This window comes from Rhipicephalus sanguineus, unplaced genomic scaffold, assembly GCF_013339695.2.
Source record: "Rhipicephalus sanguineus isolate Rsan-2018 unplaced genomic scaffold, BIME_Rsan_1.4 Seq413, whole genome shotgun sequence".
Taxonomy (NCBI): domain Eukaryota; kingdom Metazoa; phylum Arthropoda; class Arachnida; order Ixodida; family Ixodidae; genus Rhipicephalus; species Rhipicephalus sanguineus.
Window position 1 is genome coordinate 1 of NW_023615199.1, and position 15324 is coordinate 15324.

The 15324-nt window shown below is 49.0% G+C and overlaps 1 protein-coding gene across 1 annotated transcript; it reads right to left on the reverse strand.

Annotated features, from left to right (window-relative positions):
* Positions 1-2881: 2881 nt before the first annotated feature.
* Positions 2882-9169, reverse strand: LOC119377231 (neprilysin-1; the record flags this gene model as incomplete). The annotated part of the gene is made up of 6 exons (XM_037646798.1): positions 9083-9169; positions 7926-8258; positions 7004-7360; positions 4579-5300; positions 3689-4051; positions 2882-3193 (listed from the first exon to the last, which is right to left on the reverse strand). Coding segments are annotated over exons 1-6 (2174 nt in total), but the record flags the coding sequence as incomplete, so codon positions are not given.
* Between the last annotated feature and the right edge of the window lie 6155 nt (positions 9170-15324).

Consider the following 15324-nt stretch of genomic DNA (forward strand, 5'->3'; position numbering starts at 1 on the left):
CCGCTCTTCCAGCTTTCGCTGTGACTGTGCTGCGGTTTCAGCGCAGGCCTGGCGTTTCTTTCCCGCTGGGAATAGCAAAAAGAGCTTTGCTCTTTTCCCGCCGGTTGCTGCACCCAAAAGCGCAGCACCCAGGCCTTCTTCGATGCCTCGACAGGCTTGCGATGAAGTGTCAAAACGATACGGAATATTGTAATGTTCCTGCTCGCTTTTCTGAGGCTAAAAAAGCAATTAAAAGCAACCGCCCTTCAAAGCGCCGTGCGTCGGAGGCAGGGAGACGCTAGCGAGGCGAGCGAGCTGGACCATTTATGTGGTGAAGCCGCCGAAAGGGCGCAGCGGCGAAGAGAAAAGGAACGCGGTACTTTTCCCGTTCCAGTGACTTTAAATACACCTAGAGTTACTGTATGTGCTACCTTTCAGTAGCAGAGTTGCGCCTTTGATACAACTCGCCGCTCGCGCCCCCATTCGCCAAGCGCGCTCACGTGCGCAAAAAGCGGGCTTTTGAGGGAAAGCCAACTTCACAGCCGCGCGGGTGCTGGGGCCATCACCGCTGCTCTACCGCCGTGCCACCGCCGCCGCTGTCCCAAGCAGTCCGGCGAGGCGATCCGGCTCAGTGCGGAGTGTGTTTCGTTGGTGTTGTGTTGGTGTCTTGTGTTGTCCGTTTTTTGTGAACGTCAGTTTCTGTAATGCCATGCGGAGCAGCGCCATGACTCAGTGCAGCGGAGTTGCAACGATGACAGGGTGCTGCGCTCCCCACGCACGAACCAATATTTTTGCGACTAGAGTAGGCGACGACAAACAGCATATGTATTACTTTTCGCCCACTGTCAACGGCTGGCTAGCCGTTGACAAAAGCTCCCGAGACGTATCGACACACTCATTCATCGCCTAAGACTCGGAACCGCTTACACAAAGCACTTATTCCGGATTCATCGTGCATCATCATCAACATGTTCGTGCGGCCACGACGACGAGGATGTGCATCATCTGTTGTTCGACTGTCCCAAGCACGACAGACATAAACAGCGACTCAAACAGGAACTTCACACGCTGGACTCTGAGCGAACGTTTTCCTTAGCGAAAATACTAGGCCCATGGCCGACTAGGATAAACCGCAAAGCAATGAAAGTGCTCCAGCGTTTTTTTTTTTGAAGACACTAATATTTGCGATGGCTACTGAGTTTTTGAACTTGTAGGACTGTATATATGTATATATATTTTTTATTTATATTGTTATCCTAACAACTATGTGGAAAGGGGTAGCCGTCACCAAGCAGTGGTGACAACAACTCCTTCATTTATTTTTATATTTCAATAAAAAAAATCGAATGGGACGGAACGATAAAACTGTGCGTCAGTGATTGTGTGAATATTCCCCTTAGATGTATATTAAAACAGAACTATTCAGTCCGTGCACTGTGCGGCATTAAATTTCTAAGCCTTAGCGAGTGTTTACTTTATGCCACAGCTACCTAGATATGCGTAAAATTCTCGTTTTCTTGCGTTATTTGTAAAACACAAAATACTTTTAGCACTTTTCTCGAGCCACCTACTTATCTTTTAAAGTGCTGCGTCAAAAACTACGGGAAACGATCGATTTGCTGAACTTAATTTGTCCAGAATCGTGTCTGTCGAATTTTTCCTATTTGCTGTTTAAAACAAAAAAATATTACTTCCGATAGTGACTGCCATCGAACAGGTTATAGCGCCCGTTTCATCTAAATGCATTATTTTTTGGAGTTTTTCTTTTTTTTTTCTTCGAAGCGAAAGTCATTGCTCCAGCGACGCGTTACGAACGTGTGAGAAAGCACACGGAGCCGCTGAGCCTCGTCGGCTCCTACATTCTAAATGGGTGGCTTTCCTGCATGACGTGGACGCCTCGGCGGGCAAGATGGCGGACCTATGCGCAACTCTGCTACCTAAAGGTAGCATATACGGTAACTCTATATACATCGGCTGAGAAGACAAAGAAGAAAGCTTTCGGTAGTGTGCCTCGATGTGTCGCAACAAAACGCGCATCAAGGCACCCTAGCTTTCGGCTTCCGGTCGTCTAAGTTGAGGGCATAAGGAAACCTTTGAATTTTTTTACAGTGACTAACACGACAGCCGGAAAGAACCCGAGATATTCTTACTGAAATGAGCTACGTTTTGGCAGGACACGGATACGCCTATTTAGCTACTAGGAAATTGCGGTAAATTGTCGTAATATCTTGAAAACCATTGTTGCGCTACAAGGGCTGCAGAGGCTGTTCAGTAATTGGCCGGTCGCAGCTGTTGTGAACGATGATTTGCAATATCATTTCATTACAGTGATTTCCTTGCCGAACGACAGTTGATCTTTTCAGCTCTTCCTGCAAGCGCTTTCCCTGGCAACAACCGTTCAAGAAATTCAAGAGAAGTCATGGGATGCTTTATCCTCTAACGCTGACAAGTGGCCCTTCAGTACCATGCTCGAGGAACCAAACGGAATCAGATGTTCAGTGCAATCGTTTGCGAAGTGACCTTCATGCGAAATAAAGTGCAAGGAAGTTAAATGTGAAATAAACGCAAATGTTGCGTTGTACACGACGTTCTGGTGTGTCCAACAAATGAGATAAGGGTAGCACTTTGGGCCCTTCGACATAGCATATTAGAGCAAAGAAAGCCGCGCAAAAACTCTCAGGACCGTAGACGAATCAGGCAGGACAAGTGCGCGCAAGGAATAAGGAATGACATTCGAGGCAGAGTTTCATAATTCTCGTCATCCGAGAAAAACCTCGTTTAATGCATCTTTTCGAGAACAGAGCGCGACCCCCTCTGTATGCTCCAGCGCAACGCGCTCTCAACTTTCAGCGACGAGCCACGCTAGAGTACGTCACAGACGTCACCGAAGCGCTGCGCGCACCCGAAGGCGTCGGCGAATCCCGCCACAGTGGGCAGCGCGATGTTGCACTTGTGGTCGGGCCGCGTCCGCCACGTCTCGTTGGCGGCATGCTGTAGCGGCGGACGACCGCGGCTGCACCACTTGTAGCACAGGCTCACGTAGAAGAGCTGCTCGTTGTTCAGCTCGGCTACGGGCGACTCTTCGTGCTGCCTGTAGCTGGGGTCGCTACGGAGTGCCCGTAGCGCTGCCTCGTAGCCGGCAACGTCGGCGTAGTTTTCGTCCAGAGTGTTGCGGCTGTAGTCGGAGTCGAACGGCGCCGCACCGGTTGCGTACCTTTGTGTATTTACGCGGCAGAAGAAAGAGAGAGAAAGAGAAACTTGAGTATTGATAGCTTGCACGTGACGTCAGGGACGCAGCTTCCTAGTGCTGGTACTCCAACACGGTGACTATGATGACGTCAAGACAGCGTAATCACGTTGTGGTTAACCTGTTTCAATGTAACAACGACGCGGCCGAAACGTTGTTGGCCTCTGCGCATGAAATATGAAAGAATATGCATGCGATATACTTAAAAGATTAAGGGAACATCACGAACTTCGCGTCCCAACATGCCGGTACTCCGACATAACTGTTTCAGTGACGTCAACACAAGCCATCTATTTTTTGGAAAGTGGAACTGTTTACGGTTGGTAAAAATATTAAAAACATGCTTGGGTGCAGTCACGCGCTCGCGAATGTGTCGTACAGTAGTGCCGCAATTGTGGAACAACTTGCATGAATTCTTGTGTGTTGATTTTTAGGATTGCTTCTTTAATAGAGGCCGCGCACCTTGTGAGCAGGCACTTCCTCTTGCTCGTCCACTTGTCCCTGGTGGTGGAGTCGAGCCAATCGGCGCGGATTCCCTGGTGGCTGAGCAGTAAACCGCGAGAGTCGAACGCCTCGAGCATGGCGGCACCAACCACGTGACCGAACCCTCCGTACGAGGCCGCGCTCGAGTTGATCAGGACGAAGGGCGGCGCCAGGAACCGGGGTGGCACGACGATCACGTGGTAGTAGGGAACGAAAAATGGCTCGTCGCCGATGCTGGGGTGCGGCGCCCCAGAGTACATGGCGGTCCTAAGGTTCGCTACGGGCGTCGACAGGCTGGCATTGAATAGGCGAGCCGCGCGCCTAGCCTTGGCCTTGAGAGACCTGAGAAGATCAGACACCGCGGATTGCCTAGGTTATACCTCTGGTGATAGTGTGGCCGGTATTTTATCACGCCTTTGTAGTTTAGGATATCGCGTGGTTGTGTTCTACACAGCCGCGATATATAGAATAAGCTTACGGGACGATTCTGTGTCGTCTAGGAAAACCGTGGAACTGGCATCACTTATATCCTCCGGAGAAAATGCTCCGAAATTATGCGAATTGAATAGCAAATTTTAAGATTGTGATCCTGCCCTAATTTAAAACAGCCAAGCTTGAAGAATCGCTGAGGTGCTAAATGCATAAATTTACATATGGTTCTGCCCCGAATTAGCTATTCCACGAAACTATATAGCCACACTAAATTGTGGGTAAAGGAATAACCTGTCAAATTATTCCGGCAACTTATACTCACGCTGCTGAGTATATAATGCCTAAGTATTTCTAGTTATATAAAGTGAGATAAGCCCAAGATCGTAGTCTTCATCGTCAATTTGGCATCGTGGGCCGGAACGCAACGACTCCCGTACCTAAGCAGGTCCCTGATGAATACACCGTGGAAGCCCTCCAAGTAGTCGTACTCGGCATCGAGTCCTGCCGCCGTGCTCAAGTGCTCCGGCACGCCCATCACCACGTTCAGGGCGTTCACACGCGTCTCCGCTTCGTTGCGCGAGACTCGCGACGCCATCCAGTCGGCCAGCGAGGACCTTACCACGTCGCGCACCCTCTCGTAGACGGTGCGCGCGGCTCTCGCCTCTTCGGGCCACACCCGGCGGCGCGCGGCTTGCGTCACGAGCGCGTAGGGCGCCAGCGTGAGAGCGTACTCGTAGCAACTGCGCTGCGGAGGCCGGTTGAACCGTAGCATCAGGTTGAACGAGGTCGCGGGAGCCAAGTAGTGGAACACGAGGGCGGCGATCCAGCGGATCACCTCACGTCGCCGAGCGCCCCCAAACTCGGCGTCTATGCGCTGCGTCAGTTGCACGCCGTACTGGTCGAAGACGTAGACGTCGTCCACGGCGTTAACGTACACGGGAGGGCTCTGGTTGATTGCTCGGAGCCAGTCGTTGACGCTGATGCCCGGCGTGCGAAGCGCCAGCGACCGCACCGTGAGGTACTCGGGCTCCGAACCGGCGAAGTTGGTCGCGAACGTGTCCGCCCAGCGGGACACGACCGATTCGACGTTGACGACGTCGCGCGCGAACCGTGCGCCGCCGATAAGCTCGGCGGCAGCGTGGAGTGCCTTGGGTTCTTCCTGCGGTTAGGCAGAGACGACGAGGAATCTGTGACGTTCGTCTGAGTCCATCGGCTGTGTAGATATATGCATGAGGCCACATTATTCTGATGCAAGCGAGGTAGCGCGGCTGCGTGTTTAAAATGAAGGGCGCTTGAGCACTGAGTGAAAGCGCTTCGAGAGTTCAAGTTCGCGTGCTTAAATGTGCAGCCGCCCATTTTTTAAACCTGAACGCGCGATCGTCGACCGCCGAGTTGATAAGCGCCGTACAACGGAGCGCAGCGGCGAAATGAACGAGAATACACGCATGTGCGCTGTGCGCTATGAGCATTCCTGTGTCATCTGCTAGGTTCTTCCGGGAACCGGCCACCACCCCCGCTTATTTTGAGCACCGATATCGTCATCCTTTTTTTTTTTCTGAGCGCTGTTTCTTGTCTGTACACGTGTTTGCTGCAAAAAATTGTCAGCCACACTTGACTATGCATGTCAGCAACAACTTTCATGCAGATTTGGGCGAGTCGGTCCATGTTGCGAACAACTTGAAGCACCGCGAAAAAACGAGGACAAAGAAGGAACACACCAGCGCTAGTACTGTTGTGTGTGTTCCTTCTTTGTGTTCGTTTTCTCGCGCTGCTTCAAGGTATTCGCGCTATGTACGATTTCAAGCCAAAAACCAGCTCGGAAAACTTCCTTGCTACTGTGGCTCGATGTAGTGCAGATTACGTAGAGTATAATGTGAATGTAGATTTATGCGGGAAGCACACACACAAGCAAAACACCGACACAATACGGCATGGGATATCTATTTCCAATCGCCTGCTCGTTTAGTGTAGTCAGAACGAAACGCCACTAAACGTGGTTGAAACGCAGAGTGGCAACCGCACATGTCTCATTCAGCGATGATAACAGCAACGCACTTCGCATGCTCTGGATTGATATGTCACAACGCGCTGAAAATATATAAAGGACGTGTTGAACACGTTGATGGCCCTACAGGAATGCGGTTCCAGATGTATCCCCGTGTAAGCGCAAAATAATATAAAAGTTCACGAAAGCTCACGGAAGCAGAGAATTAGCATTTTCTTATCAGTGCATACGAAGAAGACGACGGTGGTGGCAGTAATTATGACAACTATAGGTATACAGACATCGGCCATAGAAGCATTAGGGGCATCTGTCCTGACAGCGTGCTCGCGTATCGCGCGGGAACAATGCACAGTTTTAGAATAGGGCACGCAAAGCTTTGCGTTAGCGTTTGTCACGACCGCGCATGCGTCATACGCTATCCTCTTCGGTATCCATGATAAGTGACGAAACTATTGTATCGTACCCAACGAACACCATCTCTTCGTACGCTATTGTAAAACTATATAGGCAGTTTTAGAATAGGGTTCGCAGAGATATCGTTCGTTGGTTACGATACGCCATTTTTGTAACTTAACGTGGGTACCCATGAGGTTAGCGTATGACACACGCGCAGTGGCGGCAAATGGAAAGTATAGCGTACGCAAAGCTTTGGATAGCCTACTCTAAAACTCTCTGCTGTCTAATAGGCAGTTTTAGAACATGCTACACAAAGCTTTGTGTCACCATATGTCACCTTTGCGCATGCGTCATACGCTATCATCTTGGGTACCCACGTTAAGTGACAGAAATAGCGTATCGTACCCAACGAGCACTATCTCTGCGTACCCTGTTCAAATAGCTCGCGAAACGTAACGCACCGCAAGGCGCGCCTCGGCCCACTGCTGGTAGATGCGCCCCTTGGCGAGCAGCACTATCATCTGGCCCGGCGCGCGCAAGTCAGCCGTGGGCTCGGCGAGCAGCGTGACGGGAAGCGCGGCTCGCAGGCTCAGCCGCACGAGCACGTCCAGCGGCCGGTCGAGGATCTCCCAGCGGCGCGGGTTGATGGGCACTCCGAGCGAGCGCAGCGCCCGCACCAGCTCGGGCTGCGTCTCGTGGCGGTCGGTGTACACGCGCCAGCACTTGGTCAGCGCCGCCGACACGCGCCGCACGCTGGCCGAATCGCCGGCAGGTCCACTCGCGGCGTTCGTCCATTCCCAGCCGGGTAGAGGGGAACGCTGAGTGAACGCGCAAATGTTGCAAACGCAATCGTTCATTGAAGGCTCATTCACACCTGCGACTACAGCATCGGTCGGCGACCATTTGCGACTGCCGACCAAAAAGTGACTCAATTCACGTCTGCTCGCATTGCCATTGCCCCGTAAAACAAGCTGACGTCCTGTTTCTGGCTCAGAGGTTTGCGACTGCAGTTTCGGGACTGAAAAATCGAGCAGCGAGTGACTGAGCCAAAGCAGTGGCTTTGCGACCAAACAGGCCATTTACGACTAACTTGGTTGCGCGGCTGCTACCGATCACCATTGCATATTTTGTCACCAAAGTATTTTCGAAGGATAGTTTGCTGGGCGAGTTGCTACTGCATTCTTGTACCAAAGTGCGCTAATTCAACGAAGGCGTCAGAAGAAGAATAGAGAAAAGGCACGCGTCTGTGTTCGTCGTCTTCGTTGAATTAGCTCACTTTTGTTCAAGAAGCATTTTCATAGCCTAAACAGCAAGTATTCCAGAGTTTTCTTTCGTAAACAGAGATGGTATATATCGTCTATACCTTAGATCGGGTCTATATACCTTCCAGGGCGCAACAAAGACGTCCCTCGGCGGCTCCCAGTTGGCGCACACGTAAGCGTAAAAGTCCTGGCACGGGTCCGCCATGCGGTTCAGCGAGCGTGAGAGGCGCGCGAAGTGATTTTCCTCGAGCGCGCTGAGCGGCGCCGCGTGCTGCCGAGCCAGATAGCGGTCGTCTTCCAGTGGTTTCGGAGGCGGCGCCATCACCAGAGCCACGATGGCAGCCGCCATGATCACGGCCAAGGCGCCCAGCGCGAGCACACGCACGCACCACGTGGGCCTCCTAGCGCCGTTGCTGTCTAGACTCGAGAACTCTAACAGGTTGTTTTCCCACACCTGGTGATAAAGGTCCTCAATTGCATTCACATTCTCACGACAACCAGGCATTCAAGAATCCCAACCTTGCAGACATACATTCCAGCGCTATAGAGACAAGGTTCAAATGATACATGTACTACCACGGCTGAATGAAACGCGGGCAGCAGAACGCGCGGCTCGCTGCATGTGCCACGCCATCTAACTGTGGTTGCTGTAAGCTGTACATGCATATGTGCATTTAATTTCATTTCGTTTCATTTAATTTCATAGGGAGGGCAGAGGTGGTGGTCACCAGGCGCAGCCTAGTGACCACCTTCTCTGCAATCTCTATGGGGCTGGAGATTCAGGCTTGTGAATCAATAGCAACAACCCGCAGCAACTATAGAAACGAACCTGAACTCTTGCTAATATTAGTAATCGTGCATAATTTATTGTCAATATAAAACACAGGAAAGCAACTAAAACGGCAAACTACTTTTTTGAAAAGGAGCAAATCTCAAAATCATGTGTGCTAAAGTCGAGTGTAAGAAAGGAAGCAAGCGTAGGTTATACTGCTTGAGCATAGGAGATGTGGGTACCTAAATGATCGTCATTCAGTAATACCGGTAATAATATGACACCTGAATTCAAATTTCAGTCACGACAGATCGAACAATCCGCGAAAGCGTCAGTTATACACCTCTCTTTGAACTACGTAACATTCAGTGCTTCATACCCTGTAGTAAGTAAGCTCTTACTGACGGGGCACTTCGCTTCACTAATAAAAGGGTAGCGTGAATGCGATGGCGCAAGGGTTTACGAAGAAAGAAATTACGTTATCACATTCCACGATGGTGGCTTACTTGATGAAGCTTGTTGATTCGGCTTACGCGAGCCAATTTCAGGTGTTTCTTCATTCTGCGACTGAGAGAGGCCGACTTCTCCGCCATGGCGACCGAATAATTGTTTTTGTTTTGTTTTGCCTTCTTTTCTATGGCACGTACCCACTCTGGGGGATGGGCCAAGAATATGTAGTTGAAGCTTAAAATGTTATTCGAAGAATGTAAAATGGTTAAAAAAAAATTAAGAGTAGAAATGGTAATAATAAATAAGACATCAAATTAATACTTCAAAAATTATGCTATTGCGCTCGTATTTCAGACAGCCGTATTACCCTGATCAGAACAATTTGGTGAGATTAGATATATTGAACCGCATTTTAATAAAGAGCGTTTTTGAAGGAAGATTAAAATGGCACACGTTTAGTGGTTTGCATGAAATTACACACGGCATTGAAGGCATCCCTATGGCAGTATCCCAACCCTGAGGCTCCGAAGCTTAGTATAATTTCTTCAGTTAAGTTTAAGCCTATTTTTAACAGCGGAGTAATGAGCAGTCGTGATCTAATAATTGAATATCTGCGGCATGACAAAAGAAATGTGCAATATTTTCTAATTCTCCGCAGAATTGACATAGGGGCGATATCGTCAGACCAGCTCTGTGTAAGTATAGATTTAATGGGGGGACACGGCATCGAAATCTGGTGATCGTAACTTCAGATTGTCTAGATTGGCTCCAATGAGACTTCCATGGGAAGTTGAGATGTTTGTATTCCGTCCACGTTGTTATTGTTTCCATCCTATCAGTGTGAATTGCCGATTTTCTGTATCTGATTGCGGTGAAATATTCTACCACTGGAAGAACCTGGATTATTGGGAGATCTAGCGATGCGCGCGCTAAAGCATCAGCCATTTCATTTAATTTTAAGCCACAGTGACCTGGGACCCACACTAGCTTTAGGTGCTTCAGCTGAGACGGAACTAAAGATCGAAATGTCTTGAGGGCACGAGAGTTATGTGAAGCTGTAAGTGCTGTGCATACGGAGAGCGAATCAGTTATTATTATCGCCCTGATCTCGTCTGTCGGGAGTTTTCGCAGTGCCATGATGACGGCCATGAGTTCAGCTTCGAAAACTGGAGTAAAATCGGGTAACCTCACAGCGAATGACCAGCCCAGCGACTGGGAGACAATTCCTACGCCTGCCCGTTCTTCGTTCACGGAAGCATCAGTGGCTATTACGTTTCGTGTTTGTGCATGTATCAGAAAATCCTCTATCCTGTTCTCTAAGAATTTTTGGGATTGAAATTTAGATTTTGGAGGAAAAATCTCTTCGTAATCTATCATAAGAACCTGATTTGAGCTATTGGTTACAATTATCTCTCTGATGTTGACATTTATAATTTCCAGTTTCTTTTGTACGTAGATTATCTGTGGTGTGTGATATCGTGGCCAATGAGCGAGAAAGAAGGAATCTGGGTCACTGATAAAAACATATTCCGCTCTTCTTACCGGCAAGCTATAAAATTTTAGAAATGTCTGTACCGATTAAGTCCTATGGTCGTCGTTTTCTTCTTTCTATGTTCCTTGACGATTCTTGATCTTGCATCCGGCCGATGGGTACATACCCACTGCGGATGATTGGTCAAAGAGCTAGCGGTCTGCAACCATTGGCTATATCCGACAGCGGCTACATTCTACCAACATCGCCAGTATACATCATACAGATGTCTTCCTGATATCATTCAGCACCAGTGTATATGATGGATGGATGGATACAACTTTATTTGAAATAATCAAAGTGAGTGTGGTTGGGCTCCTAGACATCCGGGAGCCCCCTGGCCGACATCTCTGATACAGATATGAGAAGATGCGAGGTGCAGCGGGGATGTTCTCGTTTTCTTCCGTACAATAAAGGCACACAAGCCATTCCTCGCAAAATTGTTGATAACTATTTAAGGTGAAAGCCTTAATACGCCTCATCAAACGCGAAAATTGACCGCCGGCGGCGTCAACACGAGTGATGAAAAAATTCATTACGTGATGACGCCACAATGACGTCACAGGTCGCCTAAATTTGTGACGCCATGATGTTGTTACATAACGCGATGTCAAATGATGCCGTCATCACATGACATTGTCTCTTGGTCAAAAGTGCAAAAATCACGGAGGCAGTGCAGAACCATGTGAGGTGCAGAAAGCTTGCAATGCCTTCGATACTGGAGGCAGTACAAAACCACGTTAGATGCTGAACGCTTTCGGAGGGGGTCAGGGGAGGATGAATACATCGACAGAGAAGAAACAGAAGATGGCTATCGCCTTCGGGTCGTCTTAGGCAAATGCATGCCCTTTGTGTATTTCTGATGTTTTTTTGTTGTTGACTTTCTTTGTTTTCAATAGACTTCTTGTCTATTGAAAACATGACGCGATTTTTGTAGGGGTTGGCTCAAGGATGTTCGTTTTGCGGAAAGCCACGACGCAAACTGAACGCTTGTCACTAAAGCGCGCGCATATTAGCGGGCCGCCGCTTCCCAGAGTCAGCGTTAATTTACAACCGCCGGCCACGAGATACCTCTCCAAGGACACGGCCTGCGTGCTTCAAAACGCGCGGACGCGAAACTCTGATCATTCGAGAAATCGCAACATGACGTCACCGGATCACCAGCGCGCCCGAGACGGCCGTTGGCAACAAACGCCTCCAGAAGGTACGAAATGGTTCGCGCACTTTTTCCCTGGCTCCCATGCACTATGAACAAGTGACTCAGGTCTGCGTGTCTTAAAACAAAGGGGAAGCCAGTGTAAGCGTGCGGAGGCGAAGGAGTAAGACAGCCAGTTAGAACAGCCATATGACCAGCCCGACGGTGGATAGAAAGAATCGCTGCGCTACAGTCATCAAGTGTCGAACGGAATTACTACAATGCCGTCGACTGCCGACTGGGAGCAAGCATGGGTGAACATCGAGGGCATTTAGACTTCTCAAACATCCGCCCGCTCATGCACGTGATTGTACTGTATGCTGACCCACTTGATGAGTTGTGTCATGTAACCTGCCAATCGTGCCTCCATATGTAATGCTTGTAACCGCTTAAGCAAAGAAAATGATTTTGCGTGTTCTTTCAACTATGGGCCCTTACACGGTCTCTGGACGACGACCGGCGTTCTCTGGCGCACTAGAGAACCTACTTTTATATTGTCCGTGCTGTCGTGGGGCACTTCGGGGAACCGATACGTCAGCCCGTGGAATCTGCCCGGCGACTGCATCACATTTCACTCGGTGGGAGAACGCCACAAGCCTCTGCTATAGCTAGTACACGGGATGCGTAGTTCGACGTTTGCGAACAAATAGTGCACTTTCTTTGTCATCACCCCCCCCCCCCCTCTTTCTACGCTCTTATATCTTTATCCAATTCTGGGCAGCAAACTGCACACACGTCTGGTTAAGCTTCCTTTATTTCTTTCTCCCTCTCGCTGCCTCAGTACATGTGTTAGCAATACTAAAATCGTGTTTCTCTGCTAGAACAAGTTGTAACAAAAAAAAAATGCATTTTTCGCTGGTGACCGCTTTTGTATTCACTTATTTATTTCCTTCTTTAGTTATTTTTACCGTGATATATTTTAAGTATTGCTTGGAATAACCGTAAATAGTTAAACGTAACTGACATTTTTTTTTTTACTTTTTAAAGCGTCAAAGACGTTTTGTTTCAAACGAGTCCAGAAATAAAGCCCATCGCTACAAATGGCCGGCGCACTTCAAACACCAAGGAAGATACAATAATCCGCGCCTTTTCGTCTTTTTTCTTTATTGCCACGTTGACATTCAGGTGTTCTACATGTATCTGTCGATCGCTAGTGTGTTCAAAATAAATGTAATAGTAACAACAAAAAAAAAAGAGCCATAACGCTAGATCTCAGCTACAAGTACCAGCGGAGCCTATATTTGCAACACGACATTCGCAGCTCATTCCGCGCACTCCCATTCGAGGAGGACCGCCACGCTCACGTCAGGGTCTTTTCTTTCGAGAATCGTTCGCGTGTCTCCCGAAGCAGGAGTGTCTGCCACCTTTGTGCGTGTATAACCGAATACACGTGGTGTACGTGCGCGCCCTGTCTTCTCGTAGAAGTCGAACGTTGCGCGTAGTCACACCCACGTCCTTCAGGTGCGAGTTTCGCCGATGCCGTATGCGGCCTCCCAGTATCGTATACCGTGTCCCGTATACTTTCTTTTTCGCGCGCATGCGAATGTGCGTGCATGTGTGCGAAGTGTGTGCGTACACCCGGGTGCTAGACGGCATGTATGTTTCGCTGTGCCGACAAGCTTGGTTTCTGGCAAATGTGCGTGCGTGCGTACTTACGCGAAGGGCATGGCGTTGCGGGGAGGAGTGGCGTGGCGTTTGTGGTTGTGTCCCACAACCCTCGGGTCTGTCTATTACTGTTATTACGGCCGCTGTTGGCGTGCGACGCCGGCAGAAAATCTATTCCTGTCTAGCAGCTCCTTATACTGGCCTTGCGTTCGGACTCTCTCTGTCATCTTTGCCTACTTTTTTTTTTACGTACATCTCTTTCGCGCGGACATTTATTCCGGTCGCAACTGTCCTCACTGTGCACACGGACAGTGTGTTTCTTTTGCTTCCTTTTTTTTTCGTGTTCTTACGTTGACGCTTTTGTTTGTCTCACCCGTCGGTTTATTCGGGAATAGAGCGCCCATGGTTTCGTGTCGTGCGCGGGTGCTTCTTCGAGCGCGAATTCGGATGCAACTATCATTTACGTGAGCATATAGTTCCACTGTTACGTATGGGTTTACGTACGGCAAGCCGAAAAACGATTGTTGGGGGAAAAAGAGCGTTGCGGTTCGCTTATATCTTGCTTATCCGCGCAGAAGAAAAGGCAGGAGGCGAAACAGGAATCGAATCGATAGAGTTGCTGTGGTCTGCATAATCAGGACGTTTCGATAGATCAGACAGAAGTTGGCACTCATCTGCCTTTTTTAACGCATACGCGGCCTCCATCCTCCCTTTTAGGGACCTCACGTTTAAGTTTGCAAGGACGTTCAGCTCCTCTCTGGCACTCACTTGAATTAATGAGGAGAACTTATAGCAAATACTTTCCAATTGCAGAAAGAACTTCAAGCAGTAGGCCGACGGAGTCTGCATGCTAACTACGCACTTCGGTTACTACGGTTACTTAACTACGGTTACTAACTACGGTTACATAACTACGCACGCACCGATTTCAAAGCGTTTCTTCCGCGTCGAGGACACCTAATTTTTCCTCGTTCATGTTATTGTAGCCGTAGCGCGAATGTCTGATGCAATTTTTTGTCCTTTCTGTACACTCGGGCGTCATGCAAAAATGCAGAAACGGTTTCCTTTTTTGAAGATCAGTAAATGATGTGCATTGGCTCGATTCCGGCTGCCAGGTGACGAAAACGATCATGATCCCAATGCCATTCTGGCACGTGAAAAAGTCAAAATAGAAGGCGCAAGTGTAGATTCTTGGTGCACAGCGCGTCTACCGTTCTGATACCCTTGAAGTAGCGATAATAGGATTGTCGTTGCCATGTTTGCTACTGCTGCGCTACTTCAGGTTATTGCTGTTTGCGCGACACCACTTTCATTATAACGGTGCACTAAAACTATTATTCGTAGCATGTATCCAGGCAGTATTCCAAACGGTGTGCGATATTTATTTCGATTTCTCAGACACAGCCAGCGAAGATGTCGAAGTCGAGGGTAATTTTCTCGAAGCTCACGTGTACCTGAGGGTAGCAATGATCAACAAGTTAATCCGTCGACAATATCACTCTCCGTTTGTTAACCTGAGAGGAAGGTTGGAAAATGTCCCCCTTCCGCGTATCCTATACTATAAGGCGACGCGCTGGTCAGACATAGTTAAAAATAAGACTTTTCGATTGAAACATCTCGAGAAGCGATTCCGAATTTCGCGCCAATTGCCCATCGGGGAAACGGCCCGCGACCTGACAAAAACCGATAGTCGCGTGAAAGTTACTTCCTTCCAGACGTTTATACGACACCATCGGAAAAAGGACGGACAATTAACGCGGCCGTATTACGCATCGTCCCTCACCGACGGCTGCTCGAAACGAAATTTAGCGCCAAAGAATTGAACTCCCGGTCGTTTCTTTAAAGGAGCGTCCCCGTTTCCTATAGCGAGTGCGGAAGACTTGACGTGGAGGGGAACGGCCGTAACAAGTGTTTCATCGTGGCGCTGCAATATACACTCACACTGCTAGCTCTATGCGGATCGCCTG